The sequence below is a fragment of the Lepus europaeus genome, chromosome 1, assembly GCF_033115175.1.
Source record: "Lepus europaeus isolate LE1 chromosome 1, mLepTim1.pri, whole genome shotgun sequence".
Lineage (NCBI taxonomy): Eukaryota > Metazoa > Chordata > Mammalia > Lagomorpha > Leporidae > Lepus > Lepus europaeus.
This window is the reverse complement of record NC_084827.1, coordinates 54,102,197-54,129,540: the sequence shown is the minus strand read 5'-3', so window position 1 is coordinate 54,129,540 and position 27,344 is coordinate 54,102,197. Positions and strand designations below refer to the sequence as shown.

The 27,344-nt window shown below is 37.3% G+C and overlaps 1 protein-coding gene across 1 annotated transcript in view; it reads left to right on the top strand.

Moving 5' to 3' along the window:
• Window positions 1–27,344, top strand: part of PCLO (piccolo presynaptic cytomatrix protein) — a 623,081-nt gene that overhangs the window by 501,938 nt on the left and 93,799 nt on the right. The window contains exons 11-16 of the mRNA XM_062178496.1: window positions 480–588; window positions 1,131–1,198; window positions 2,180–2,394; window positions 11,942–11,992; window positions 19,757–19,881; window positions 22,307–22,333. Of these exons, the coding sequence (XP_062034480.1) occupies window positions 480–588; window positions 1,131–1,198; window positions 2,180–2,394; window positions 11,942–11,992; window positions 19,757–19,881; window positions 22,307–22,333 (595 nt within the window). The remainder of the gene's footprint in view (window positions 1–479; window positions 589–1,130; window positions 1,199–2,179; window positions 2,395–11,941; window positions 11,993–19,756; window positions 19,882–22,306; window positions 22,334–27,344) is intronic.

Sequence of the window (27,344 nt, the reverse complement as noted above, 5' to 3'; positions counted from 1 at the left end):
CCACAGTTCTGGAGGCGAGCTTTGCAAGGAAGTTGTGTAGACTTTCTATCACTCCCATTCCATGTTAGGATCCAGAAGTTCACACTCATACTTTGCTCCCTACAGCAGAATATTTTTGGTGGTTCTAACTGCTTGGTGTTTCTTTTTTCCCTTGAAACACTTAATCTGAGCCATGTATATTCAGTAATGTTTTCTTTCTAACAGTGTGAAAAAAATAATGCATGTGTTTGATAATATTTAAATAGTTTCAAAAGCAGAATTTTTTATGTTTTAAATTTATTCTATGTGTTCAGGTAAGTTGAGGAGATCAAACTACGTAATGGTTTTGATTTTCATGTTCCAGCGGGTTTTAAACTCTTGTCCTCTGAAATGGTGTGCTGAGTTGATTTTTAAATGCAAAGAAATGTCTTGTATGCCCTATGGGCCCAAGCTATAGAGAGTACACATGTTTGATTTTATACTCAAATTTGTCTTTTTAGGGATGCAAGTATTGGAATGGAATGGAATTCCTTTAACTTCTAAAACATATGAAGAAGTGCAGAGTATCATTAGTCAGCAAAGTGGGGAAGCAGAAATATGTGTAAGACTGTGAGTTTTTCCCCATCTTTCTGTTTCCATTTTTTGGCTATTCATGGCTCTTTTAATTTAAAATTGTTAAGGTGGAACCTTTGCCAGTCAGCAAGATTTTCTGTAATTAGAAAATGAAGTGAATACAAGTTTTATAGATTTCTTGTGTTCAGAATCAAAGCCTACAGGGTAGACAGAATTCAGCTAATTTAGTTTCTGATTATGTCAATAGCTCTCCCCTGTCATGCTTTTATTGAAACATACTTCATTTAAATGAAAGCCTAAACACATTTAGAGTTCGTGGAGGCATATAGTATTTCAAAATGAACTTACATTTGATCCATAAAGATTTCACCTTAAATAATCATTTTTATCAGCTCTGACTTTCAACAGCATTGCAAATATATATTGGGCTAGAAGGGTGAGCATGCTTTGGAGTTGCTTTATATCATTAACCACTTCTCATTTATCTACTGAAAAAAAAATTCAGGGTAGTTGGAAAAAAGTGCCTTTTGTATTAAGCTTCTTCAATCTCTTTCTTAATGTTCTGTTTTAATTTTTAGGGACCTCAATATGCTATCAGATTCAGAAAATCCTCAGCACCTGGAGCTTCATGAGCCACCAAAAGCTGGTAAGTGCAACAGTCCGCTGTCCCAATGGACTAGGTATAGATGTAGGTGTAGATAAAGCTGTAGACATAAACACAGATGGGGTTATATGTATATATTATATACATAGCTGAATGAAATTGAAAGCATTGCATTTTTGGCATCTGGGGAAAATGTGAAATCCTTGCTATGTGAATTCCCATTTTTCATTCTTTAAATATAATTTAATCCTGGGAAAGTAATTCTTGGAGCCATTTCTTTAGAACCTTCTATCACTTTTAGATAATACTTGTTTCTTTTTTGTATCACTGGGTTTTGAATCACATATTCCTGAGCCTTTTAATTGCCTTCTTATAATAAATAAAAATTAAAGTGTAATTTCATGAGAACCAACTGAAATAGACCTAACTCTTTCTTAGATAACAAATATAATCTACATTTCTGTTAGATCAGTTGTAAGATTTAAAATACCAGTTTTTCCATTGTTTATTAAGTCTCTTGAGTATTTTCTGTGCTTACAGCCACAATTCTGGGGATTGGAGTTACTGCGCAAAACAAAACATGCCAAGTCCTATTGGAAGTTTATATATATATATATATATATATATATTTCTATATGTTTAATTTATAAATACTTATAAACACAGAATTTATTTATATATGCAAATGCAAATATACTCTTTTAAGTTTCCCCCTTGGATAAAGAAATGTGTAAAAGTTTGAGAAGGAAAAGCGGATGATGATACAAACTAAGTTCTAGTGGATTTCATTCTTGCAATTCTCTATATAAAACATGAAAAACAGTTTTCTGTAATTCTGCATTGTGTCACTCTTGTCTGAACTTTCTGAACTTCTTTAGAAAAAATATATAAAGGTGCAATTAAATGTATCTAATTTTTAAAGTTAGTGTTTTATAAGTAAGTCATATTAGGTAAGTTCCATGACATTCAGTACCAACACTAATGAAACGGAGACGTGTGTGAATCCAATTCATCTTGTTGTAGTGGACAAAGCAAAATCCCCAGGAGTTGATCCTAAGCAGCTGGCTGCAGAGCTCCAGAAGGTTTCGCTACAGCAGTCACCTCTGGTTCTGTCATCGGTCGTTGAAAAAGGATCTCACGTGCATTCGGGTCCTGCGTCAGCAGGATCTAGTTCAGTCCCCAGCCCTGGGCAGCCAGGGTCACCCTCCGTGAGCAAAAAGAAGCACAGCAGCAGCAAGGTGAGACCTGGCAGTGTTCACTGTGGCCTTGGAATTGCTTCTTTCTAACTCCTCATTCAGACAAAAAGACAGAAGTAAACTATCCCAAGTATTCTGAATTGCTCCTATGAGTTCTCATTTACTAATGTATCAAAACAAAAAACATTTTTCCTCTTCTGAGTGTAAAAGTGATGCAGATGTTCTGGGATGGTTTATCTCTACATCTGTTAAAATGTTCCAGTGGTAATTAAGAGGAATTTGAAAAATGTGTGTGGTGCTTCGTATTTTCTGCTTCTTTAAAAGATGTTTAGTATTCATTTGAAATGCAGAGTTACAGAGAGAGAGGGAGTGACCGCAAGGGTGAGAGAGTTCTCTTCCATCCTCTGGTGGCTTCTCAAATGGCCATAATATCCTGGGCTGTGCCAGGCCAAAGTCAGAAGCCTAGAACTCCATCTGGGTCTCTCATGTGGTTGCAGGAGCCCAAAGACTTAGAACATCTTCTGCTTTCCCAGGCACATTAGCCAGGAGCTGGATCAGAAATGGAGCAGCAAGGACTCAAATGGGCGTCCATATGGGATGCCAGCATTGCAAGCTGTGCCATAACCCCATCCCCTGCTGGACCTTCTTCTTTGTCTTTGTATGAATCTGAGCTTCTTTGCATTGAGAACATTACCTCTGCATCTGTTACCGGAGAAATTGCAGGGTTCTTGTCTTCGCGCAAGAAAGAATTCAGGCGTGAGACAGAGAGTAGTGGGAGGTAAAATAGCAAGGTTTATTAGGAAGGAACATCTGTAAGGACAGATGGGCACCTCTCCAGACAGAGCCTGAGAGACTGGGGTGGGGGGGAGGAAGGAGGGAGGTTACAGGTTACATATCAGGCGTGAGACAGAGAGTAGTGGGAGGTAAAAGTAGCAAAGTTTATTAGGGTAGGGACATCCATAAAAACGGATGGGCACCTCTCCAGACAGGACCTGAGAGAGAGTGCCCAGTCGCTCAGACTGGGGGAGAGCGGGGCTGCATGGGTGAGTGGAGATTACACCTGACCAGGCCAGGCGGGCAGCTCAGCAAAGATGCAAAGAGCTGAGCACGCAGTCCAGTTGAGTCTGGGGGTTTTTAAGGAGATGGGTCTTGCATCCCCCACCTCTGCTCCTCTTGGAACAAAGGGCTTTTTGGATGTAAATAGAAAAACTTCTCTTGAAAGTCTGAAACAAAGGACTTTATGGATGCAAATGTTATCAGACCCGGAGGAAGGGAGCAGGGTGTTTGAGATGCAGTTACTAGGCTGCACCTGGGAGATTGTGGAAGGCAGAAGGGGGCAGGGCAGGATGCGAGGGCCAGGCTGCCCCTGAAACATTATGGGGATGAATTTGAGATGCAGATGCATATGCTGGACATAGATGTCTTCTCTTTAGGCCTGTTACACACACATAAGCTCATAACTGACTACCTACCTAACACATCTTTTTGGAAACAAATAGATGTCACATCAGAGTTTCTTAGAACATAAATAAAAGGGCATAAAGGGAATTTAGGAGAGTGAGAAGCAAGGAAACCAGTATCCTATTCTCACCACATTGAACATTATCCCCAATTCCATCTCTTAATGCACATCCTCATTTGAAAAAAAAAAAGATTTCCTGTGCCATTATTTTAAAGTTGCTAGGGAACTAAAAGGGAACATAGAATTAATTTTTAACCTAATAAAAGCAACTGAAAATGTAGACAATTTGTAATTTTTCCATCACAGTTATGATCCCTTATAGAGAAACTGTCCTTTTGGTCAATAAAGACCACAATATGTTTGTTTTTGAACATGAATAAAGGTTTGTGTTTTGGTGTTAACCTGAATGGGAAGGACAGACTATGCTTAAATAAGAGGGACACCAGAAAACCAAGTGTGCTTTAACTAAGTATAGAAATATAGCACACGTCACCAAGATCCCTTATGATCCAGAGGTGAGCAGCAAAGGTGGACTCATCTTAACCACGGTATCATAAGATGATTTCTTTCAAATTAAATACCACAAAGTTTTGCCAATAAAGTAATTTCAAGAAAAATTCTGATATTTCAAAATAAATGTTAACAAACCTACATTTAACCACAGGCAATTATGTGTCTATATTCAAGAGTTACCTATGGAGGTTCAAATGAATAGTTACTTAAAAAATGTGTGTATCAGCCCACTAAAATACCAGTGTGATTAACTTTACTTTCTGTTTTTTACATGTTTCCATGTTATCTTTGAAATAATTTGGAGACAGTCACTTCTTAAATTTAGAAATTACTAACTCATGCAATATTGCTTCTATTTTTCATGTGCTGACATTTTTGTTGTGTTCAATAATGTAACCAACTACTTATTAGGTACTATGATAAGGAATGGGGCATCACAGAAATAGAAGAGGCCTCAACCTCAAACACAAAGCTAAAAGATACGGGATTTTAGAAATTTTTCTCATATTAGCCATGAGATACTAGTTCTGTTTTTCAAAAATATTTCAGTCTTAAATCTCTTTTTGGTCATTCATAGCCTTCAAACATCTTTATTTGCTTTTTAATTCTAATTCTATTTACAATTCCTGAGCTACCAATTGATATATTTTTTAAATATTTATTTTATTTATTTGAAATACAGAATTACAGAGAGAGGTAGAGACAGAGAGAGAGGACTTCCATCCACTGGTTCACTCCCCAGATGACCGCAACAGCTGAGTTGTGCCGACCCGAAGCCAGGAGCCAGGAGCTTCTTCCAGGTCTCCACATGGGTGCAGGGACCCAAGGACTTGGGCCATCTTCTACTGCTTTTCCTGGCCATAGCAGAGAGCTGGAATTGGAAGTGGAGCAGCTGGGTCTCGAACCAGCGCCCATATGGGATGCCGGTGCTTCAGGTCCGGGTGTTAACCCACTGTGCCACAGCGCTGGCCCTACAAACTGATATTTTTAATTGTACCGGGAAGATATACAGACATGACAAACTCTGCATGGCAAAGCTTCCAAACCTAATACTTTATAATTCTCCCGCAAATCTGTCATCCCAATACTCCTGATTTCATCCTCAGGAAATCAAGCATAAATTTTAGAGCACCATTGTTTCTTCTTTTCATTCACATTATCCAATGAGGTTATGATTCTTAATCCAGTGAATTCAAATTTTCTAATGTGTCACTAGTAATTTTCCATGTTTTCTGAGCTTGTCACTGTTCTTTAGCAAAGCCATTTTCTTGCTGACATTATTGCCCTAACTACTACTAACTCCTCTAAGATCTGTGACATGACGATCTGATTATGTCACCCTCTGGATTTTAAGATATTCCTGTTGCCTGGAATGCCTTCTGCCCCACCTCTGCTCAGGGCAATGTCTCAACTGATTCTGAAAGGATTTAATCAAATGGTTTTCCTGGAGGAGAATTATCACAGTAAGCATAACGTCAGATCCTTATTAGTAGCCTTAAAATAAGTACTTGATTTATGAATGTTTTAAACTCATTCCCACTTCTCATAGACATTTTTGGGTGCCACTTCAATTCAGGAGTCATGGAGACAGTGTTGTAGCACAGCAAGTTAAACCGCCACCTGCAGCACCCATATGGTTGCCAGTTCAAGTCCCGGTTGTTCCACTTCCAATCCAGCTCTCTGCTAATGGCCTGGAAAAGCACAAGATAGCCCAAGTACTTAGGCCCCTGACACTCACTTGGTAGACTGAAAAGAACCTCCTGACTCCTGGCTTTGGCCTGGCCCAGCCCCAGATGTTGTGGCCATCTGGATTGTGAACCATTACCCAAAGTTTGAGAAGCGTTCATCTAATTACAGATGAAGAATGATGGGTCCATAAATTCATTGATGGTCCCATGTTGAAAGTTACTAAGAAGTAGAGAGAGGGGACCAGTGAGAGCGGAGTTAGGAAAGCTGGTGCTTAACTAAATGAAGCATTTTGGTAAAAGGGAGAAAAGGGGACTAACAATCTAAGCAGGAACAGAAAACCACATGCCTAAAACAGAGGTTTAGTAAAAAGCTACATGGGGAGGTTGAAAGATGGCCATTGTATATTGTTTGGCCTTTACCAGAACAATGAAGAGCCAGTGATGGGCCTTGTGCAGAAGTGAAGTAGGACTGGCAGGTAGCCTTTCTCCAGGAATTATTTATTTGTTGTAATCCTTCCCTAAAGTCAGAAGTTATCTTTGTCTCCTCCCTCCATAGTTCCAGGTGCTGTATTTATTTCTGAAGACAATTTGGACCTTGATTGTAGTTACTTGTTTGCTGTTTTTACCCTCCACATTGGGCTGCAAGCTCTTTGAGAGCCAAGAACCATTTCATATCTTTTCTCTATAGCCCCTTTTGCACAGAGTTGAGTGGACTACACAGAACAGTAGCAAAATAAATAAATATTTGTGAATTTAAACAAGTGGTCACTTGTGAGTCTCTATAATAATGTGGGAGTACAAAAGTGATTCATTGTAACATGTAAATTATGGGACGATTCGAAGAAGAAAACAAGTGTATTGGGACAAACACTAAGGAAATTATAGTGACCTATTTTATGATATGCAGGAGTAATTCTTACCTATGTTAAGATCATAGGCCTATGCAGTTTTACTGTTCAACTGCAAAATTATGGAGCTATACTGTCCAATAGAGTGGCTGCTAGCCAGCCCCATGTGAATTGAACACTTGAAACCTAGCACATCCTAATTGAGACTTGTTATATATGTGATTCATATGCCAAATTTCAAAGACTTAATATGAAAAGAATGTAAATTATTCTAATTTTTATATTGATGGTATGATGAAATGATAATGTTTGATGTAAATTGGGTTAAATGTGTTATTTATATCAATTTTATTGGCTTATTTTCAAGTTTTTAATGTGACTACTGGAAGATGTTAAATTAGCCATGAAGGAGCTGGTATCAGGATACAGCAAGTTAAGCCACTGCTAGAGATACTGGCATCCCATATTGGAGTGCCAGTTTAAGACGTGTCTTGTCAGCCTCTGATCCAACTTCCTGCTAATCTAATGCACCTGGAAAGGCAGTGGACTATGGCTCAAGTACTCGGGCCCCTGCCACCCATGTCAGGAGACCAGGATGGAGACCAGGTCGGAAGACCTGGCTTCAGCTTGGTTCAGAACTGGCTGTTGTAGCCATTTGGGGAATGAGCCAGCTGATGAGAAAGATCTCTGTCTTTCTTTCTCTCTCTGCCCTCTGCCTTTAAAATAAAGAAATCTTTTTAAAAATTCCATGTGTTCACAATATAGTCTATTGGATAGTATTGTATACAAATTACTTAACTGTGCTAACACTGTTAAAGACAGAAATTATTACCTATTCATTCTTTTTTGTTTTTTATTTAACCTTAATATTTAGCAAGTACCAACTTTCTTGAAACATTTTTGTTGAATGAATAAGTTGATTTAATGATATTTCTTGACCCATCAGCATGTGGTATGCATAAAAAGCAACATTTTCTTTTATTTGGTTTCCAAACCACATGTTAAAAAAGCATATTGAGAGAGAGTATAAAAATAGGAAGTGATTACATATCTGAATTTTCTTTGTAAGAGTACATGTGTCCAGTTATATCATATATTCCTCATATGATTAGAGAATTACAGCCTAACTTCTTTGTATTTCATTTGCCATATAACCAATCAAATATTAAATTACAAACCTTATTAATATAATAGAACTACTTCAGCATATTCTTTTTAAAAATATTTATTTATTTATTAAGATTTATTTTTTACTTGAAAGTCAGAGTTACACACAGAGAGAAGGAGAGGCAAAGAGAGAGAGGGAGAGAGGTTTTCCACCTGATGGTTCACTCCCCAACTGGCTGCAATGGCTGGAGTTGAGCCGATCCAAAGCCAGGAGCTTCCTCCAGGTCCCCCACATGTATGCAGGGGCCCAAGGACTTGGGCCGTCTTCCACTGCTTTCCCAGGCCACAGCAGAGAGCTGGATCAAAGTGGAGCATCCGGGACTTGAACCGGTGCCCATATGGGATGCTGGTACTGCAAGTGGCGACTTTACCCAGAATGCCACAGCACCGGCCCCCTATTTATTTATCTTTGAAAGAGTTACAGAGGGAGAGATAAAGAGAGAGAGGTCTTCTACTATCTGGTTCACTTCCCAAATGGCCTCAATGGCTGGGGCTGGGCCAGGCCAAAGCCAGGAGCCAGGAGCTTCTTCTAGATCTCCCATGTGGGTGCAGGGGAGTTTCCCAGGTGTATTAGCAGAGAACTGGATCAGAAGTGGAACAGCCAGGACATGAACAGATGCTTATATGGGATGCCAGCACCACAGGCGGCAGCTTAATCCATTACACTACAATGATGGCCCCTTCAGTATATTCTGAAGTACAAGTTTTATATTATAAAGAATTCTAAGTATAAGCTTTATAATTTATAATTATAAATTATAGTTTAATTATACTTTTGGATACTTAGAATGCACTATTAAATATTTTAATTATTCATAATGATCAATTTATTAACAATGATTTATTCTCACTATAAGTAGATATATAAATTTAAATGTTTAAATTATATAGATTATATATAGGGTTATATTTTATATATTTTAAATGCATTTATTTGATGCTTTGGAAATCACAAAATAAAATCTTTTTAGTCTCTAAATTATACAGTGGTGTTTTTTGGGGAATATAAATATAAATATAAATATAAGATATTGAATTAACAGATTTTAGTCACCTTGAATTGATGATAAAATGTAGAGTACAGCAGTTGGGCCACTGCATTCCATATCAAAGTGCCTGGTTTTGAGTGCCAGCTCCACTCCAAACTCCAGCTTCCTGCTAGTGTACACCTTAGGAGGCAGTGGTGATGGCTCAAGTAGTTGGGTCCCTGCCACCCTTTTGGGAGAGCTGGATTGAGTTCTCAGCTCTTAGGTATTTTAGGAGGGAATAGCAGATGGGAACTTTCTCTTGCTGTCTTTCTATTTCTCTCAAGTAAAATAAATTTTAAAATTTAAGCATAAATAAATGCACATATTAAAATATAACTTAGGGGGCCAGCACTGTGGCACAGCGGGTTAAAGCCCTGGCCTGAAGCCATGGCATCCCATAAGGGCGCCGGTTCTAGTCCCAGCTGCCCCTCTTCTGATCCAGCTCTCTGCTATGGCCTGGGAAAGCAGTAGAAAGTGGTCCAAGTCCTTGGGCCCCTGTACCCATGTGGGAGACCTGGAAGAAGCTCCTGGCTCCTGGCTTCGGATCAGTGCAGCTTCGGCTGTTGCGGCCATCTGGGGAGTGAACCAACAGATGGGCAACCTCTCTCTCTGTCTCTACCTCTCCCAGTAACTGTCTTTCAAATAAATAAAATAAATCTAAAAAAAAAACCTAGTTGTTATTTTTAAAAACTAATTCAATATGAATTTATCTTGTCAAAATGTTTATATTATTGCCTGCAACAGTTTTATCTCAAATTCTGACCAGTGTTTCTTCATTTTATCTTTCAAGTCTGAATAATTTCTTCCAAGTTATTGTGTAAATAAATAATTCTTAGTAAGTAGTAATTAGTTGTATACTCTCTTGTGAAACAAGTGCACCCTTAGTATCTCAATACTTTTTTCATGCCACACTGAGGCCCAAATACCTAAGACAGTTGGATTTATTTATTAAGTAGTTAGGACCAAATAATTTAATAACTATTTATATCCTAGCAGCTTAGTAGCCACATTAAAAATAATGCAAATTAATACATTCTTTTTATTTTATTGTTAAGGACTGCAATTACCCGTCATTGGGAATGTGCACCTGGTGGGCACTGAACAACTTCTCAAACCATGGGATCAGATCCAGAATAGCGCTCTCATTACCTGTTCCACTGCACTGATCCCAGTGGCTTTCTTGCACTACCTTTTTTATCATAACAGTCAACAAAAACAGCCTCACAAAGATACAAAGAAAAGAACTTTGGGCTAATGTTAAAATGTAGCTGCCTCAAATGGGTCATTTGCACACTCTGTTTCCAAGAGATGTTGCAGATGATATCTCTCTCTCCCCTCTGTGTGTGTGTGTGTATCTGTTTCCACTTCTCTCTCTGTAACTCTTTCAAGTAAATAAATTTTAAAATAAATAATAAACAAATAGTACTTTTAAAATAAATGAGCTGAACTCATAAAGAATATGTAGCTTAGAAAATTTAATCCCTGCTCCTATCACTTTAATAGTGATCACATTACTTTTATTCTTTAGTTATTTCACAGAGCAAGATTTGGAATAAAAGCATATTCTTTTGACTGCTCTCATCTATAGAATATGAGTATAAGAGAAATGGGAAGAAAACAAATAATAGATATTATAAATTTTGTTTTTTTTCCATGTAACTATTAAAACAACACAATATTATATAAATAAAAGGAGACATGACTTGATGGGGTAGTTAGGTGGCTGCCTTTAGGAAAGTTAGGGAATTGCCTAAAATCCCATTATAGATGTGGGCCCAGGGAAGGACCTCGTCTCCTTTTGCAGCCATGTGTGCAGCATTGATGTATGAAATGTATTAAAGCAAAGAGATCCTACACAAAATGGGATGCATCATTCATTAAGGAGTGTGATGGGAGAGGAAATTATTGCTTAACTGGAAAGAAAGTGCCTCCTATGCTCCTAGACAGAGTTAACTAAAACATGCCTTTTTCATTCTTGTTGCAGGGGAGTGCAATATGTATATATATATAATATATATAATTATGTATATATATAATTGTTGTTATTATTATTATTCCAGGTTATTGCCGTGTACAAAGAGAATTCTTTATTCAAAAGTTGAGAAACCAAACACACACCCACACACATACACACACACACAATGAATGTAGGTGCTCCCCACAGAGAGATACCCCTCATGGGCAGGCAGTGAACCCAGAAAGAAAGGGGGTGGGAGAAGGCAAGGAGAGAGCACTCCCCAGCACCCTCCCCACCCTCGTGTTGTGGTTTCCAGCAGAAGAGAGAGAAAGCAGCTCCCAGCACCTCCTTTTATGAGATGTCAATGATGATGGGTTGAGGGTTTACCTCTATAGACATGAAGTCACCTGGGAGTTTTATGATACTTCTATAAAATTCCCCATGGAGCTTAATATTCATATTCCGATGGCACCTTTCCCCCAGGTCCTGCATGAAACAGATGTATCCTGGGAAAAGGCATGTTTTGATTGACAAGTAGGAGAAAAGAATGACACGGGTGGGCATTGGGTAGTTGCAGGTACCTGCAGCTCAGCAGATCTACCTAGCTGCCTTCCTGTTGCATATCATTATGATGTAGATTTTTTTAAATCTTTAGATACTTAAAAGCCAAAAGTGTTCTTGAAAATCTGCTAGTATAAAATTAGAGGGTTACCAAAATTAAAAAATAGATTTGAGCATCTATAAAATTCAACAAGTGTTGAGAAAATAAGTAGACACCATTATTCTGAAGCAGCCAAATGTAAAAAAAAAAAAAATCCAGACAATGTGCTCTGACAAAATAGAATTTAATTTCAGAAGGAAGTTGAAATGATAAACCCTATGAATAGTTTATCTATTGATATAATGTATGTTGCTTAATATTACAGCCTACTGATGCAACAAAAGTAGTCTCTCATCCAATTACGGGGGAAATTCAGGTAAGAAAATTTTTGAAAAATCATCATCATTCCATCTGTTTTTGGTTGTTTTGTCACTAGTCTATTGAAATTGTAAAAACATCACTAAGATCGTTGTGTTTCTATAGCACATACAGAAGCATAAAGGAAAAATGCAATTTGATAACAGTATATTAATACAAATATACATTTTCTGAAAGCTAATCATAGCTATGCAATTTTATACTTTTTTTTTTTAACTTTTATTTAATGAATATAAATTTCCAGTGTACAGCTTATGGATTACAATGGCTTCCCCCTCCCATAACTTCCCTCCCACCCACAACCCTCCCCTCTCCCACTCCCTCTCCCCTTCCATTCACATCAAGATTCATTTTCAATTCTCTTTATATACAGAAGATCAATTTAGTATAAAGATTTCAACAGTTTGCACCCACATAGAAACACAAAGTGAAACATACTGTTTGAGTAGTAGTTATAGCATTAAATCAAAATGTACAGTACATTAAGGACAGAGATCCCACATGAGGAGCAAGTGCACAGTGGCTCTTGTTGTTGACCCAACAAATTGACATTCTAGTTTATGGCGCCAGTAACCACCCTAGGCTGTTGTCATGAGTTGCCAAGGCTATGGAAGCCTTCCAAGTTTGCTGACTCTGATCATATTTAGACAAGGTCATAAAAGAGAGAGTGAGGATAGTAACCAATGATCCTAAGAGTGGCATTTACCAGGTTTGAACAATTATACAGCATTAAGTGGGGAAGAGGACCATCAGTACACACAGGTTGGGAGTAGAGCCATTGGTGGTAGAGTAGAGGTTGTGATTACAAAGGAATGAGGCCCAAGTGTGCTAGACAGGGTCTAGAACAAAGGACAGAGTCATTATTAGATGTGCTAAGAAAGGTGCTGTCTAAGCTACAATTAAGTTTTCTGATTAAGAGGCAAATAGAACCTGATAGAAGGGGCTTGATAATAATCTGGTGGGCTTTAGGCCTTGTAAGTTAAGAGGCCCAGACCTATCTATCTCTTCCCATGGGGTATATCCTAAGGGAGGTGTGAACCTCCTAGGGGAAGGCACTCTGTTGACTTTCATTACTTGGCTGGCTTGGGAGGAGAGCTGGCCAGGTAAAGGCAGGTGGCATCTCTAACAAATTTACAGTTCTGCCTGCAATGTTGCTGACCCTACTTGGCCGTCCCCTCAGCTGCAGTGGTCACTTTGGAAGTTGGGCTGAGTGAAGGGCTTTTCAGCTTAGAGCCAATAAGATCTGTGGCTCTGACCTGGGCATCCTTCGACTCCAGGGCAGGTCCATTTCCAGTGATCCAACTCTTGGCAGAGCTGCCAGGGCTCTTCACAAGCTGACTTCTGCTGAAGCCCAGGCTTACCACATTGCAAGCCACTGCAGTGGACTGGCCTGTTGGGTCTCCTTGAGGGCAGATCACTGTACAGATCAGCCATTAATAGGCCTGCCACCCATTGCTTCTGATGCCTAGCTTTCTTTTCCTCCTGGTTTGTGTTAAAGCAGACCAGAGGATGCAAGTCAAGGGAGTGCACAAGTCCCATCTCTAATCTTCGGTGGCCTGAACTACAAGTCTATAGTCACAGGCATGTTCTGTAGTAGTTTTTCTAAGGTAGACAATGCCCATGAGGAAAATTATATTCTCACTTTAAAACTTTCTTTCCCTTTGGTCTGAAAGGGAGGTTTTTTCGACTTACTGTTTACTTCGCTGATGGTGAAGTGAATCCAGCTATGAGATTATTATTTAAGTTCTTATTTTGGCTATGCTATTACAGAAAAATGTTAGCCATCTCTTTTATAAGGTCTAAAGATTAAATTGTGCATCCTACAGATTCCTTCATAATAGAATTAGTTTCCTACCTTGAAGAGAATAGAGAAATGAAAGAATAAGTTGGGCTTAGAATAGAGAAATGAGGGAGCAAGTCCTAGATCGCTTGCTGACAATAGCAATATTACATGAATACTTAGCAAACCGTTTCAACCATTAGATAACAACTTAAGAAAACATTTACCATAAGGTCCAATGCCTTCTATAAATTTTAAGAATCATGTATTTGAAAACACCTCTTAAATATCTAACATGGTGTAGTTTGTTTAACCAGTAAACTTAAGCACAACCATATAAAATGTTTTTAGTTTCTTTCTACCAACAAGTTTAAAACATATGATACACAGATTCAGGTCACACAAATTAAAATGTATCTTTGATTGATTTTAGCAGCTTAAATTTATGGACAATCTTATCTATAAGCCATTTAAAATAAAACTCTTAATAAAATTTCCTATGTGGACATACAATATGTACACACATATAACATAGCATAATAGACCAATATAGCAATTTTAATAATAGCTTTTAAAATCTTTAACTCTTTTTGTAGATTGCCAATTGATTTGAATTGCTTTTTGTTTTTAGATTACTTTAACACATTGCTTTAACAGAGCATCAGAGTTTAATTCTATGTCAAAGAGAAATTGAGCTTCCTGTGATCTTTTGCTGTGAGGTTTCCTTCCTTTACCTTCTTTCATATTGGTGACCATGTTTCTGTGTTTCTGTGTGTAACACATCTTTAAGCATCTTTTGCAGGGCAGGATGAGAGGCAACAAATTCTTTCAGTTTCTGTTTGCTATGAAAAGTCTTAATTTCACCTTCATTCACAAATGAGAGCTTTGCAGGATATAATATTCTGGGCTGGCAGTTTTTCTCTCTTAGTACCTGGGCTATGTCTCGCCATTCCCTTCTAGCTTGTAGGGTTTCTGATGAGAAGTCTGCTGTGAGTCTAATTGGAGATCCTCTGAGAGTAATCTGACGTTTCTCTCTTGCACCTTTTAGAATCTTTTCTTTATGTTTCACTGTGGTGAGTTTGATTACAATGTGTCGTGGTGAGGATCTCTTTTGGTCATGTTTATTAGGGGTTCTATAAGCTTCCTGTACTAAGATGCCTCTGTCCTTCTCCAAACCTGGGAAATTTTCTGCTAGTATCTCACTGAAAATGCCTTCTAATCCTTTCTTCCTCTCCATGCCTTCAGGAACTCCTAGAACCCGAATATTAGGTTTTTTAATAGTATCCTGTAGATTCCCGATAATATTTTTTAGATTTCTAATTTCTTCTTCTTTTCTTTGGTTTGCCTGTTTCCTTTCCTGTTCTCTGTCTTCTAAGTCTGATATTCTCTCTTCTGCTTTGCCCATTCTGTTTTTAAGGCTCTCTAATGTGTTTGTCATTTGATCTATTGAGTTCTTCATTTCATTGTGATTTCTAGTCACTATCAGAGTTTCTTGTTCCACTAGTTGTTTCATTTCATTTTGATTCCTCCTTAATATTTCACTTTCATGAGAGAGATTTTCTATCTTGTCCACTAAGGATTTTTGTAGTTCAAGAATTTGTTTTTGAGAACTTCTTAATGTTCTTATCAATTTTTTGAGATCTGCTTCTTGCATTTCTTCTATCTCATCATCTTCATAATCTTGAATTGGGGTGTCTTTTTCATTTGGGGGCGTCATAGTGTCTTCCTTGTTCTTGTTACCTCGGTTTTTGCGTTTGTTGTATAGCATGTTGGAGATATTTGGTTTCTTCACTGTGTTTTTTCTTGTTACGCTATGGCTCTATATTAAGTGGACTGTCTGCTTTTGGTGGAGCCTTAGAGGCTTGAGATAAGTGTGGACTGAGAGCTGGGTTTGGTTCCTCAGGGTTGAGGGTGTGTCAAAGATGACACTCCCAGGTTAGGTGTGGTAAATCTCTCTTTCTTTTTTTGATTCAAAAGGGAAGTAATTCCGCACAGCTGAACGTAATTGGAGGTAGTTAGCAGGCAAATGATATACCCACAGGAGCCAGAGATTGGAAGCTCTATCCCAAGGACCACACAGGGAATCTCTGCTGCCCTCGGTGTGGGCTCCAATTCTCCTGCAGTCTCCCACTGGGTTGCCAAGTTAGATGCTAATCTCCTGTTATTTCACCCCTCCCCCCAGAGTCAGGTTTTTCTGCTAGGCTCAGGGCCTGTGCAGACCTGAGGTCGCCCTGCTTATGACGTATGTCCAAAATGGCGCCTGCTCTTTGTCTTGCTCGCCTTTGAGGGGTGAGTGGAGGGAGAGAAACTCGTGTCCGTATCGGTCACTTTTTTTCTTTTTTTCTTTTTTTTTTCCTCTCTCTCTTCTGGTTAGCCTGGTGAACTTTTCCCCACGGAGTTTCAAGCCTCGTTCCCTCTAGTCTCCTCTTTCTGCTTGCCCGCTGGTGTCTCGGGCTATGGAGGTTCGGCTCACCTCGTGTTCCAGCGCTGGTGCGTTGAGTCTGCCGCTGGTGTCCCGAACTTGGGCTCCCACGCTCTCCACGCAGGTCCACTGTGAATCACTAGTTCCGCAAGAGTTTCCTCTGCTGTTTCTTCCCCTACTCTTCCTTGACCCTGCAGTATCTCCACTTTTATTAACCTGTGTGTCTTGCTGAACTATCAATGTGCTCCCTTCCTATTCCGCCATCTTTCTTCTCCCCGCAATTTTATACTTTTATACTTTGAAATCTGCCTGTGACAGTGTCAATCTGTTTTGTGTTTCAGTGTTTCAGACAGGACAGATTCTCTTGTAAATTTAGAGATTCCTTTTTTTAAGTCTAATCTTATCTTTTTTTCTTCTTTTGACCAATAAGTGCTAAATAATTGCCCAATTCTTTTAGAGGAATATTTTTTCATATGATTTGTAATTTATAAAATCAATTTGAGAGGTTTTGACCAGGAAAATAGAATATGGTATGTGTCACTATACTTTTTTAATTCTGTGTGTGTTTATGTATTTGTATATTTTATTATAACATAAATATATTTCTTAGTGTGGGACATGGTAAAAACTATTAGAGAAACCATGATTTAGGTGATACCAAAAAGTAATTTAGTATAGATAAGAAATGTCACAAAGAATTAACACAGTGTAAATTAACTATTTGAAAGTAGTAAGCTTTAGATAAGGGAAAGAGATATTAGCTGCTTCTCCAATGTATCTTTGGGGGAAATTTTCACAAAAGACTTCACAAAGGATAACAGAGGTCTAAACTAATTTGAGAATAAGCATAAAGGGGGCAGAAGAAATGGTGCAAGGAAAGGCAATATAGTTAGTAATGGCATGAAGAGTCAACCTCGAGAAATAAGTTGAGACTCAATTTATCATCTAGAGATGTTAGCCACTACGTAATACAGCATGTCCACTCAATCTTGGAGTAAGAAAAATACTAACCAAAGGAATATGTAATAAAAGTAGCTATGGCTGACTGTGGCCTACAAAGGAATCAGTTGAATGATTAGCTCAGTATACACTGCTAAAAGCAAAAGCAGAGTATAAAGGTGGAGGTGGAAGAGAGGTGCAGAATGCGACACCTTACAAAGAAGGGATTGAGCCTGATACCCTCAACTCCACATCTTGCTGTCTCTCTGCTGTTTCTTGATTCTAGAAAGCCTGTTTTTCACCAGACTTGATCTTTCTGCCTTTGTCAAGCGGCAAAGAAAATGCTGGAATTTCTGATTTTTTTTTTGGACTGGTATCTGCTGTATTTATTTTGGTTTGCTGTTTTGATTTTTCACTACTTGAACAGTAGGATGCAATTTTATAGTTGAAATTTACCCTAATAATATTCTTTCTAAACTCTTGAGATAATTTCCTAAGACTGTGGATTTTATATATATATATATATATATATATATATATATATATATATATATATATATATTATGTTGAAGGACCCAAAGCGACGGGGTCCTGGGTAGCACCCTGGGGACCCAGAAATCCAGACTCCGGACACTGGCGATGCAAACACAAGAGGCGGTTTACTTATGTTTTGCGCAAAACGGACCCCTCCCTCCTGAGAGAGTGAGGTACTGGACGAGGGTTACAGGCAGTATTTAAAGGCAAAAACCACAAAATTATCTTAAGCAAGTGAATACAAAGGGGAATGGGGTTTTTGTTTACAGTAATTTTACTTATCTTAGTATATAGCAGTTCTACTTATCTCAGTACACATCAGTTTTACTTATCTTAACCATTGCACAAGGGGGGTTTTCAAACTGGTATTCCCTGCTATCTGCTAAGTTGCAGTTTCCCAGAAACTGACCTTTCTTGAAACTTTCTAACTGACCTTTCTTGAAACTTTTTAATTGACCTTTTTTGAAACTTTCTTGTTTTTCAGCAGGTTAGACTCTGGTAAATTTTTACAATTTTCCACAAGTCCTTCAATGTACAATATATATAATATATATAGATGCTTATTACAAGATTTTTTAAAAAATGATAAAATATTGAATGATAATGTATTGCAAGGGTTTTTTTAAATCATGAAATATTTTGCTGTCTCTTAAAGCTTCAAATCAACTATGATCTTGGAAATCTCATAATGCATATTCTCCAAAGTTAACTTTCTGCAGACACCTACATCATGAATATTTTGATGTTGGAGCCACTGTGGTTGAGGAAGGCTGGGTGCATCCCCTTCTCACAGAATTGTCCCCTGAGCAACTCCACGTGTTCCCTGGGGCCATGCAGAGCACCCTAGGGTACCCTTCAAGCTCTCATTCCAGTAAGAAATGGTTTGGGTGCTTGATCAGCTACAAATGAACTCTAAGCCTGGCAGAGAATGAGAGAATGGAAAACTATTGCTCATTATCTAAATTTCAGTGAAGATAATTGCATATTATTCCATATTCTGTATTTCACTACTCCATTATAACACATAGTTCTAAGCTTCCCATTTCTCTTTCTTTACAGTACTCTGCTTTACTTTCCTCATTGCTTTTATGATGGTCAGAGGGACTTTGCATTGAGACACAATTGAAGCTTCATTTTCTGGCTGGAAAAATAAGCATATCAAAACTATGCTAACAACAGGATTTACTGTAGCTTTTAAGTTTCTGTTTTCAGTGTAAACACAGCATATCTGTTTTGTAGAAAAAGTTAGTATTTTTATTTATAGATTCCCCCTTTGAATTATAGATCCTTCCTAAAGCAATATCAAAGAGGTTCAAGGCTTATTCTCAATGATGCCTAAGGATTATTTCAGTTGTGAAAGAGAAAAGCATTAATGGAATCATTTTGCATTATGCAGACTTCTCATGTATTTATTCAAACCTAAGTCTTTTACTATTCAGTGACAATTATGTAACAGCCAATAAGCATCTTATGAGGCAATGAAACTTTCTTCTTCAGCTTCTAAAGTTAAAGAACAAGATTTTATTATCCTAACCTCTCACCCTATTAGAGATGCAGCACAGAAAGAGAAGTTGTGACTTTCACACCAGGTAATGTATGAAGAGGTGAAATGTACACTTTTCTTGAGTGTTCTCACTTTTTAAAACCCATAGCTTTATCTTTAAGTAGCCATCCCACCTGCTGCTATGTATTTGGCAAAATGTAAATGACATCTATAATTTTGCCAATTAGTTTCTTTTTAAAATCCTGGTAACATTAACATTTGCTTCTTTTCCAACAGTGGAAATTTAGTTTAATAATATAATTAGTATAGCTGTATGATTTTTCTACTAAGTGAATTTTAAATAGGCAAGTACTTTCTACCATCTACCATGGAAAGGATGAACAGCATGTTTATTAGGGATTAAAATGTGCCCAGGAGCTTTCAACTAACTTAGACAGAAACCAGTCCATTCCAGTTTCAAATAAAATGGAAATAAGGGTAGACACTTCTTATAAGATTTAAAAAAAATTGATAAGATATTGAATGATAATGTATTGCAAGGTTTTCTTTTTTAAATCATGAAATATTTTGCTGTCTCTTAAAGCTTCAAATCAACTATGATCTTGGAAATCTCATAATACATATTCTCCAAGCAAGAAACCTTGTTCCTCGTGACAATAACGGTTATTCTGATCCGTTTGTTAAAGTGTACCTGCTTCCTGGGCGAGGGTGAGTAAAGAAATAATGACTTCTAAGTATCTCATCTGTGGCTTAAAAAACAGTGATAGTATCTTGCAGTCTTGAACGTCAAAGCTTCACTTTAATTAGACTTATTATCTTTTCCTGAGTTTTTTTCACACATCTTTACTTGTCTCTAATGAGTAGGTAAGTTGGAATCAAAAATGTTTAAGCAAACCTTAAAGAGTTCTAGACAAGCAGCTCTCATAATAAAACCAGCCTCTTTGAGAGCAAATCTACATTTCTATTCTGGAAACTATTCCTGTGATGACCAGAGTGAAACATTATAAGGAATTATCTGTGGCAGATTTAAAGTACTAGCTCACATTGCCAAATGTGTTTGAAAAGTGCCTGTTCAAAACCTCGTAGGTTACTCTTTATTTTTACAGGCATGTGTATTAGCTGATATGTTAGGTATATTGTTCAGTGACTCTTTGATATATATCCACGTATATAGATAGTTTCCAATCAGTGTTTTTATAAACATCTCTAAAAAAGAATAACACTATTTGAAGCGTTGACTTTGATACGTAAATGAAAAATACATCATTGAATATCTTGTGTTACATAAATTTTTGATTAAAGTAAGTGCTTTTGTGGAGATGTTTAATTTTCACATAATTAAAGATAAATGCTATGTGCTGACACATAAATCAATAGTCAAGTATGGTTTTGAAACATGATTTGGACTCTACTGTATCTGAATGGATAGTATTAGCCAAATGGAGATATAACAAAAAGAACTCTTGAGTCGGTAATTTGAAGAATTATTTAAAATAGTTTTTTTTTGTTGTTGTTCACTCTTGTTTTTTGACATTTGAATGTTACTTTTTACTTGGGAATTTTCCATTATGGTTCAGAAGTAGAGAAGAGTATTCCTGCAATGATCCACCATGCACCCTTCACTTGGTTTCAACAGCTACCACTAACTGGCCAACCATGTTCCATTTTTGCCCCAGATTGTGTAACATTTTTCAGCAAATATTTCAGTATATGTTTCTAAAAGATAAGGAGTTATTTTAAGATAACCATAATACCATATTTGGTCATAATAATTTTTAAATTTTCAATTAATTTTTCAAATCTCCAATTGCCTCATAATATTTTCCTGGTTGATTTTATGACCTAATTGATATTTATAGAACATTCTACCAATCAGTAGCAAATTGCATATTTTTTTCAAATACACATAGAGCTTTCACCAAAGTAGACTGTATTTCAGGCCATAAAACAAACCTTTACAAATCTAACAGCATTGAAATCATATAAAATATGTTCTCTGACTGTGGCTGGTTTGTTTGAATAGGATCCAAATTAGAGTCACACACAACCTTTGAATTTGCTGCTTAGTAATTACATCACCACAGGCAGATCACCAATTTCTTTGAGATTGTTCCTTGCCACCATTGAGAGAGCCAAGGAGGCAGAACCATAATTTTTAGTTTGTTAAAGGGACCAAGTTAGATAATACTCACCAAATAATCTGTCAATTACGAGGTGCTGTGTCCAATAGCAATAGATAGCCTTTAATCTCCTCCTTTTCAGTAATTCCATTTAGAAACATAGACTTGTGGGTATGGTTAATCCTGTTTTAATTTATTGCACATTTTAGTAATCCTCAATAATTCTACACATAGGTTAACTAGCTACACAGCCCTACAAAGGGAGAGTTTTTCTTTTATGTTAGTTAATTGAAATTTTCACATAGTTGTGACTCTAGTTTGACAGTATCTCTGAAAGTAAATATTAGTAAATATAACAAAAACAACAACAAACCAATGACTTCATATTGATTTTGATTTGCATCTATAGGTCTTCAGTATTATTTAATATCAAGAGACAAGGGGAAATCACTGCTAAGGGTTTGTCTCTACATGGTAGTTGCTAATGAATGAAGGAATAGAAAGCATGTTATTTACTTTGTCTTCTCCAATAATATCCTGGGGTATCCTTTTTTCTCTATGGGAGTACCTCTTTTGTTTATTATATGATGTGTTTCAGTTAGAATACTGCAGACTTGAATAACCGGAAAGCACAGGTGGGTGACATGGACCTGTCACTCCATTCAGGGAATGGTGAGAGGGAGAGTGCTCCACCTAGAGCTATCCCCAAGATTTGTCATCTCTGGTTTGGTGGCATGGCTCAAAGGCAGCCAAAATGCTACTCCTGTTCAATGCCTCTCTCTTCACTAAGTTACTCCTGCAGTGCTCAAGGCCTTGGGGTTTATTATACATGTGAGGCATTATTTTCACTGTAGTTCTAAGATTATCTTGGACCTCATGTCATTTATATGTTATAGTATAGCTCCTCTAATTATTCTCAGATTTTCTTCTTTGCTTCTGTTCCTAACTTTTTTCTTCCTGTCTTCCCTACTTGCCTGCTTTATCCTTCACTCTCGCTCTTGGAATCAATGCAGTCAAGTCATGGTTGTCCAGAATGCAAGGTAGAGTTGGTTCTCTTTCGGTTTCACACTGTCTTTATTGTCTAGAGTTACACTTTTTGCATGTTTATGTTCCTTTACCTGCACTTCAACTTTCAACTGTAACTTATTGTTCCTACGTTTTTGGTATCTTGAATTTCAGCTACAGAAAATTGTTCTGACCGTATTTTGAATAGCTTTATTGGGTGTGTACCATAGGAGACAGAAAAGTAGAGAATATTAAGAGCACAGAAAAACAAATAAGGAAGTTCTACCATGAAATTAGGCATAACTAAAGTTTTCATTTATAATCTGTCCACTGAAATTCATTTAGCTTCTCATGTGGTAATCATGGCTTAATTCTGCATCTTCTATTACAAATAAAAACAGCTGAAGTCACTTTTCTAAAGAAATGAACTAATCTTCTGGATTTCCAGTACTAGGTGTGTATCTCATTTTAAAAACAATAGCAGGTCTGCTCTTTTTTCCCTTCACTTGAACATGCTGGTGAAGCAATCCCCTGCCTTTATGCCTTCTGCAACACACTATTATTGCTATGCCATACAGGATGCAGTAACCTACTTACTGTAGTGTATTGGCAATGATATAATAGTATCCTTTTTTGTTTCCAAAAGTAGAAAGCTGTTTTCTGAACTACAAGCTTTCAGAACTACAAGTGTGCTGCATCACCATCACATTGCCGTCTAAGGCCACCTCCTTCTACAAACTCAAAAGCATTCTTTTGCACATCTCGTATTATTCTATCAATTAAATACATCATGCAGTCGGGAAAGCAAATTGTATGCCAGATGTTTAACCCCACCTCAATTATATTAATGGCACGAAATTTGTTTCTGTGGTGTGGCATTAAAATTTGACATCAATGTTAATATGGACAAGGTGTGGCCTAAAAGATTATTTCTAATATTTAAAGGCAAAAATATTTAAATATTTCCAATAGGACTAGTCACTACAGAATTTATACGGCCCAGAAATTTTCCATTTCCTTTCAGCCACAATAATTATGGCAAACAGTGAAACTGGCACTGTACTGATTTCCTCATTGTGGCAGGTTCTCACACCACAGGACATAATCTAGGTCTACTGAGCTGCTATGTGAAATTAATTCTGTTTCAAAGAAATAGTGTCATTTTTAGGACAGACCTTATCAATCACGTTATTCAGAATCTTCCTGTCTTTTATCTAGAGAAATTGAGGGGAAATTATCAGAATGATGGTGATTATATTTAACTTAGGAGCAGCATGTTTTGTAATTGTAAGTAATGGTTGAAAGAACCTGGGATTACTATTCAGATCTGAAAGTCATTTTCTTGTCATATCTTTCATCAATCTCTGAGAATTGTCAGTTTGAGAGGGACCTACAGTGATAAGGTACTGACACTGTAAGTTAGACTATGAAAGCTAGTGAGTAAGCTCCTTAAGAACTTGGGTTCTTTTTAACTCAGCATTGTCACTTGATGGGAGATTTCTCTGAAATTTCCTGTTCAACTCACTAAGAATAATAATAGCTCCCTCCCCAGGCTTATTGTGAAATATGTGGATAAATACATCAGTAGTGATAGAATAATGGCAGATATTTAAGGTTTCAGTAATTGGCAATTGGTATTATTATTATTGCTGATAATAATTATAATACTTTTCATGTAATTCATGGCTAATTATCCCTGCACAAAAACAAAACAAAACAAGCAACAACAACAACAACAAAACAGATACAGAATGCTCGAATTACTGAAGTGTACCAAGTTATTTAACAGTATCATATGCAAAATCAAGCAACTTTTCTTTAAAAGCAAAATGAAATACAACCCACATTCTTAAATTTTTTTTAAAAAAAATCCTGTTTAAAAAAAAAAAACAAAAATCCCCAAATTACCCTGTTGCAGTTTTCTTTTTTAATCTTTTCTTTGCTCTTCCCATCCTTTGATCTGTATACAGGTAAGCTCCAAAAGACCCCAGGTCAGGCAGGAGGAGGTGAGAGACTGACAAGGAAGAGCCTGAATAGCCCATGAACTCCACAGTTGTCCCTGGATAATTAAGAACTGCAAACGGGCATGGGAATCTGGAGGGTCTTTTTCTGGTTTTCTCTCATCACACCTTTGGGCAAAGTACACATTTTTTCCTCCTTAATGTGGTTTGGCTATGGTTTTAACTTTTTTATTTTTTGTAACTTGTTGTGTGTATCCTTAGAAGCCCAATTCTCACTAAATGCTCTCTAAATGTCCTCGTTAGCATATCAAATTACTTCCTCCAGGACCAATGTGAAGTGGGTACAGGTGTGTGGGTGTACACCTGATGACCCAAATATATTTTATTTCAGGATCTTAAAGGCAAACAGAGAAGGACAAGCCATTTTAAGAATCCACTCAACAAACATTTTTATTAAGCAATGCTAGGCCCTGGGATTAGAGTTGAGGAATGTTCAGTCATGGTCTTCCTGTCAGGGAACACAGAAAGTAGACTGGCATGGAAAAAATACAGCATTGCACAGAAAAATAGAGCTTACAAACTGAATATGCTGCACAATTCTTTCTATATGAAAGAGAAAACAACCTCAAAGGACTAATTTTTAAAGAACAAATATTCATGTATATTCAGATATATGAGGGGCCATAAAAACACTCATGGAAAATACAGTTATGAAAAAGTATACATAGATTTCAAAATTCTGGTATCAAAGTTAACTTACCTTTTAATTCTGTTTTGTCACTAAATTTTTGATGTCCCCTCATATTTATAGTAAGTCCTGTAAAGGAAACTCAAATGAAAGAAATGAATGCCTTCAATATTTTAGCTATTTAATAGTCTATGAAAGTAAATACAAAGAAATACTCATATTCTTATTTCTCAGTTTTTTTTCTTTTCACTTTAAAAATAAAATCATGGAGAATTGTTTTTTTTTGGTTTTTTTTTTTTTTTTTGCTAATTTAGAATAGAAAAAATGAATTTCAAATATTTTCTCTGACTGCCTTAAAAGCATATCCATCTGTGACAGAATGGCCAATATAAATACCTTTTAATGAAATATAAAGTGATATTTTGTTTCAAGTAAATTCCACCCTTTTATCTGTATTAACATAAGCTCCAAAGGACCTAATGTCAGGCAGGATGAGGTGAGAGAATGACAAGGAAGAGTAATGAGTAGATCAAAGTAATGGATGTATCCATCACTTTGAACTTTTACCGTGTTTTTACAGTGACTACATTTTTTTTTTTTTTTGACAGGCAGAGTTAGACAGTGAGAGAGAGAGACAGAGAGAAAGGTCTTCCTTTTTCCATTGGTTCACCCCCAAAATGGCCGCTATGGCCGGTGTGCTGTGCTGATCCGAAGCCAGGAGCCAGGTGAGTCTTCCTGGTCTCCCATGCGCGTGTAGGATCCAAAAACTTGGGCTGTCCTCCACTGCCTTCCCGGGCCACAGCAGAGAGCTGGACTGGAAGAGGAGCAACCGGGACAGAACCGGCACCCCAACCGGAACTAGAACCCGGGGTGACGGTACCGCGGGCAGAGGGTTAGCCAAGTGAGCCACGGCGCCGGCCCGCAGTGACTACATTTAAAATCCTCTGTTCTAACTGGGTGAGATATTTGATAGGCACCATGACTTATCTAGATGAAGTCTTTTATTTTCTCCTATATTATTAGATATGATGTGATTATCCTAATGTAATATCATTAACACAGTCTTCTTAATGAGGGAATATACTGTAGTGTGTTTGCCACACAAAGAAGGAAGGGGAGGATGAACTCTACTTTTTCCTTAGACTGTGTGTTTGCATCTACTCAGGAATCCCCCTGCTAACTTGGCCACCTTCATTTTGTAGATCCACAGATTAGAGCAAAGCTATATGAGAACTGTGGAGAGTCTCCAGTTGTGTCAAGTGACAGCACAGCCCACTGTAATAACACCAGATGATCAGAATTTGTTAGTTATAAAACACATGCTATTGAAGGAACGACTTTGTGGACAGCTCTGGCGTGTCAGGAAATCCAAGTACAGAAAATGACAGCAAAGAATTTCATTGGTGTTTGTACACACTAGTCAGAGTTGGTGGAGGAGGGCTTCAGGGCAAGGTGTAATTTTCTTCCATTCATCCTAAACACAGTGGATGTTTTGGGTCTGGAGAAAATTGGAGAATCAAACTCATTAATAAGATTAACATACCCTGTTAAGATGACCATTTTGATCTTTAGCCAATTTACATTATTTCTGAATGGATTTGGTCAAAAGGAAACACTTAAAATAGCTATCCCTAATTGTTCTACAGCAGTCAAGATATATACCATTCTGCATTTCCCTGGGTAAATTTTAAAAATGTCCTACCTTTAAAAAAATGTATGTACATATACATTATATATATTATAAAAAAACACATAACTGGGGGCCAGCATTGTGGCATGATGTGTTAAACTGTATTGACTAGTGCTGTTATCCCATATGGATGCTGGTTTGTATCCCGGATACTCCCTGCTAATACACTTGGGAAAGCAGCAGAGGATGACCCAAGTCCTTGGGACCCTGCACCAATGTAGGAGACTTGGAAGAGGCTCCTGGCTCCTGGCTTTGGCCTGGCCCTTGGAGCTATTTGGGGAGTGAACCAGCAGATGGAAGATTTCCCTCTTTTTCCCCCTTTTCTCTCTTTTTCTCTCCCCGCCCCCTTAACTCTGCCTTTCAAGTAAATAAAATAAATCTTTAAAAAACTATATATATATATATATATATATATATATATGGGAAACTAAATTCAAGTGCAAAACTTTCGATTATAAAGAAGACAAACTAGACACCCTAGCTGATGCAGCCTGCAAGTAAGAAAACAGTTATGTTTTGTAATGGTCATTATCAGTTGAGTTTCTATAACATGTGTAATAGGAAAGAATCAGATTCCCTATGTTTTATCAGTTAATATCTGTTCTGCTGAGCTTCAGTTTTCCTTACTTATAAAGTAGAATAACAAATTATGCCTGTTTCATTGTATTGCTTTGAGGATTAAGTGAGTGAACACATGAAAAACATTT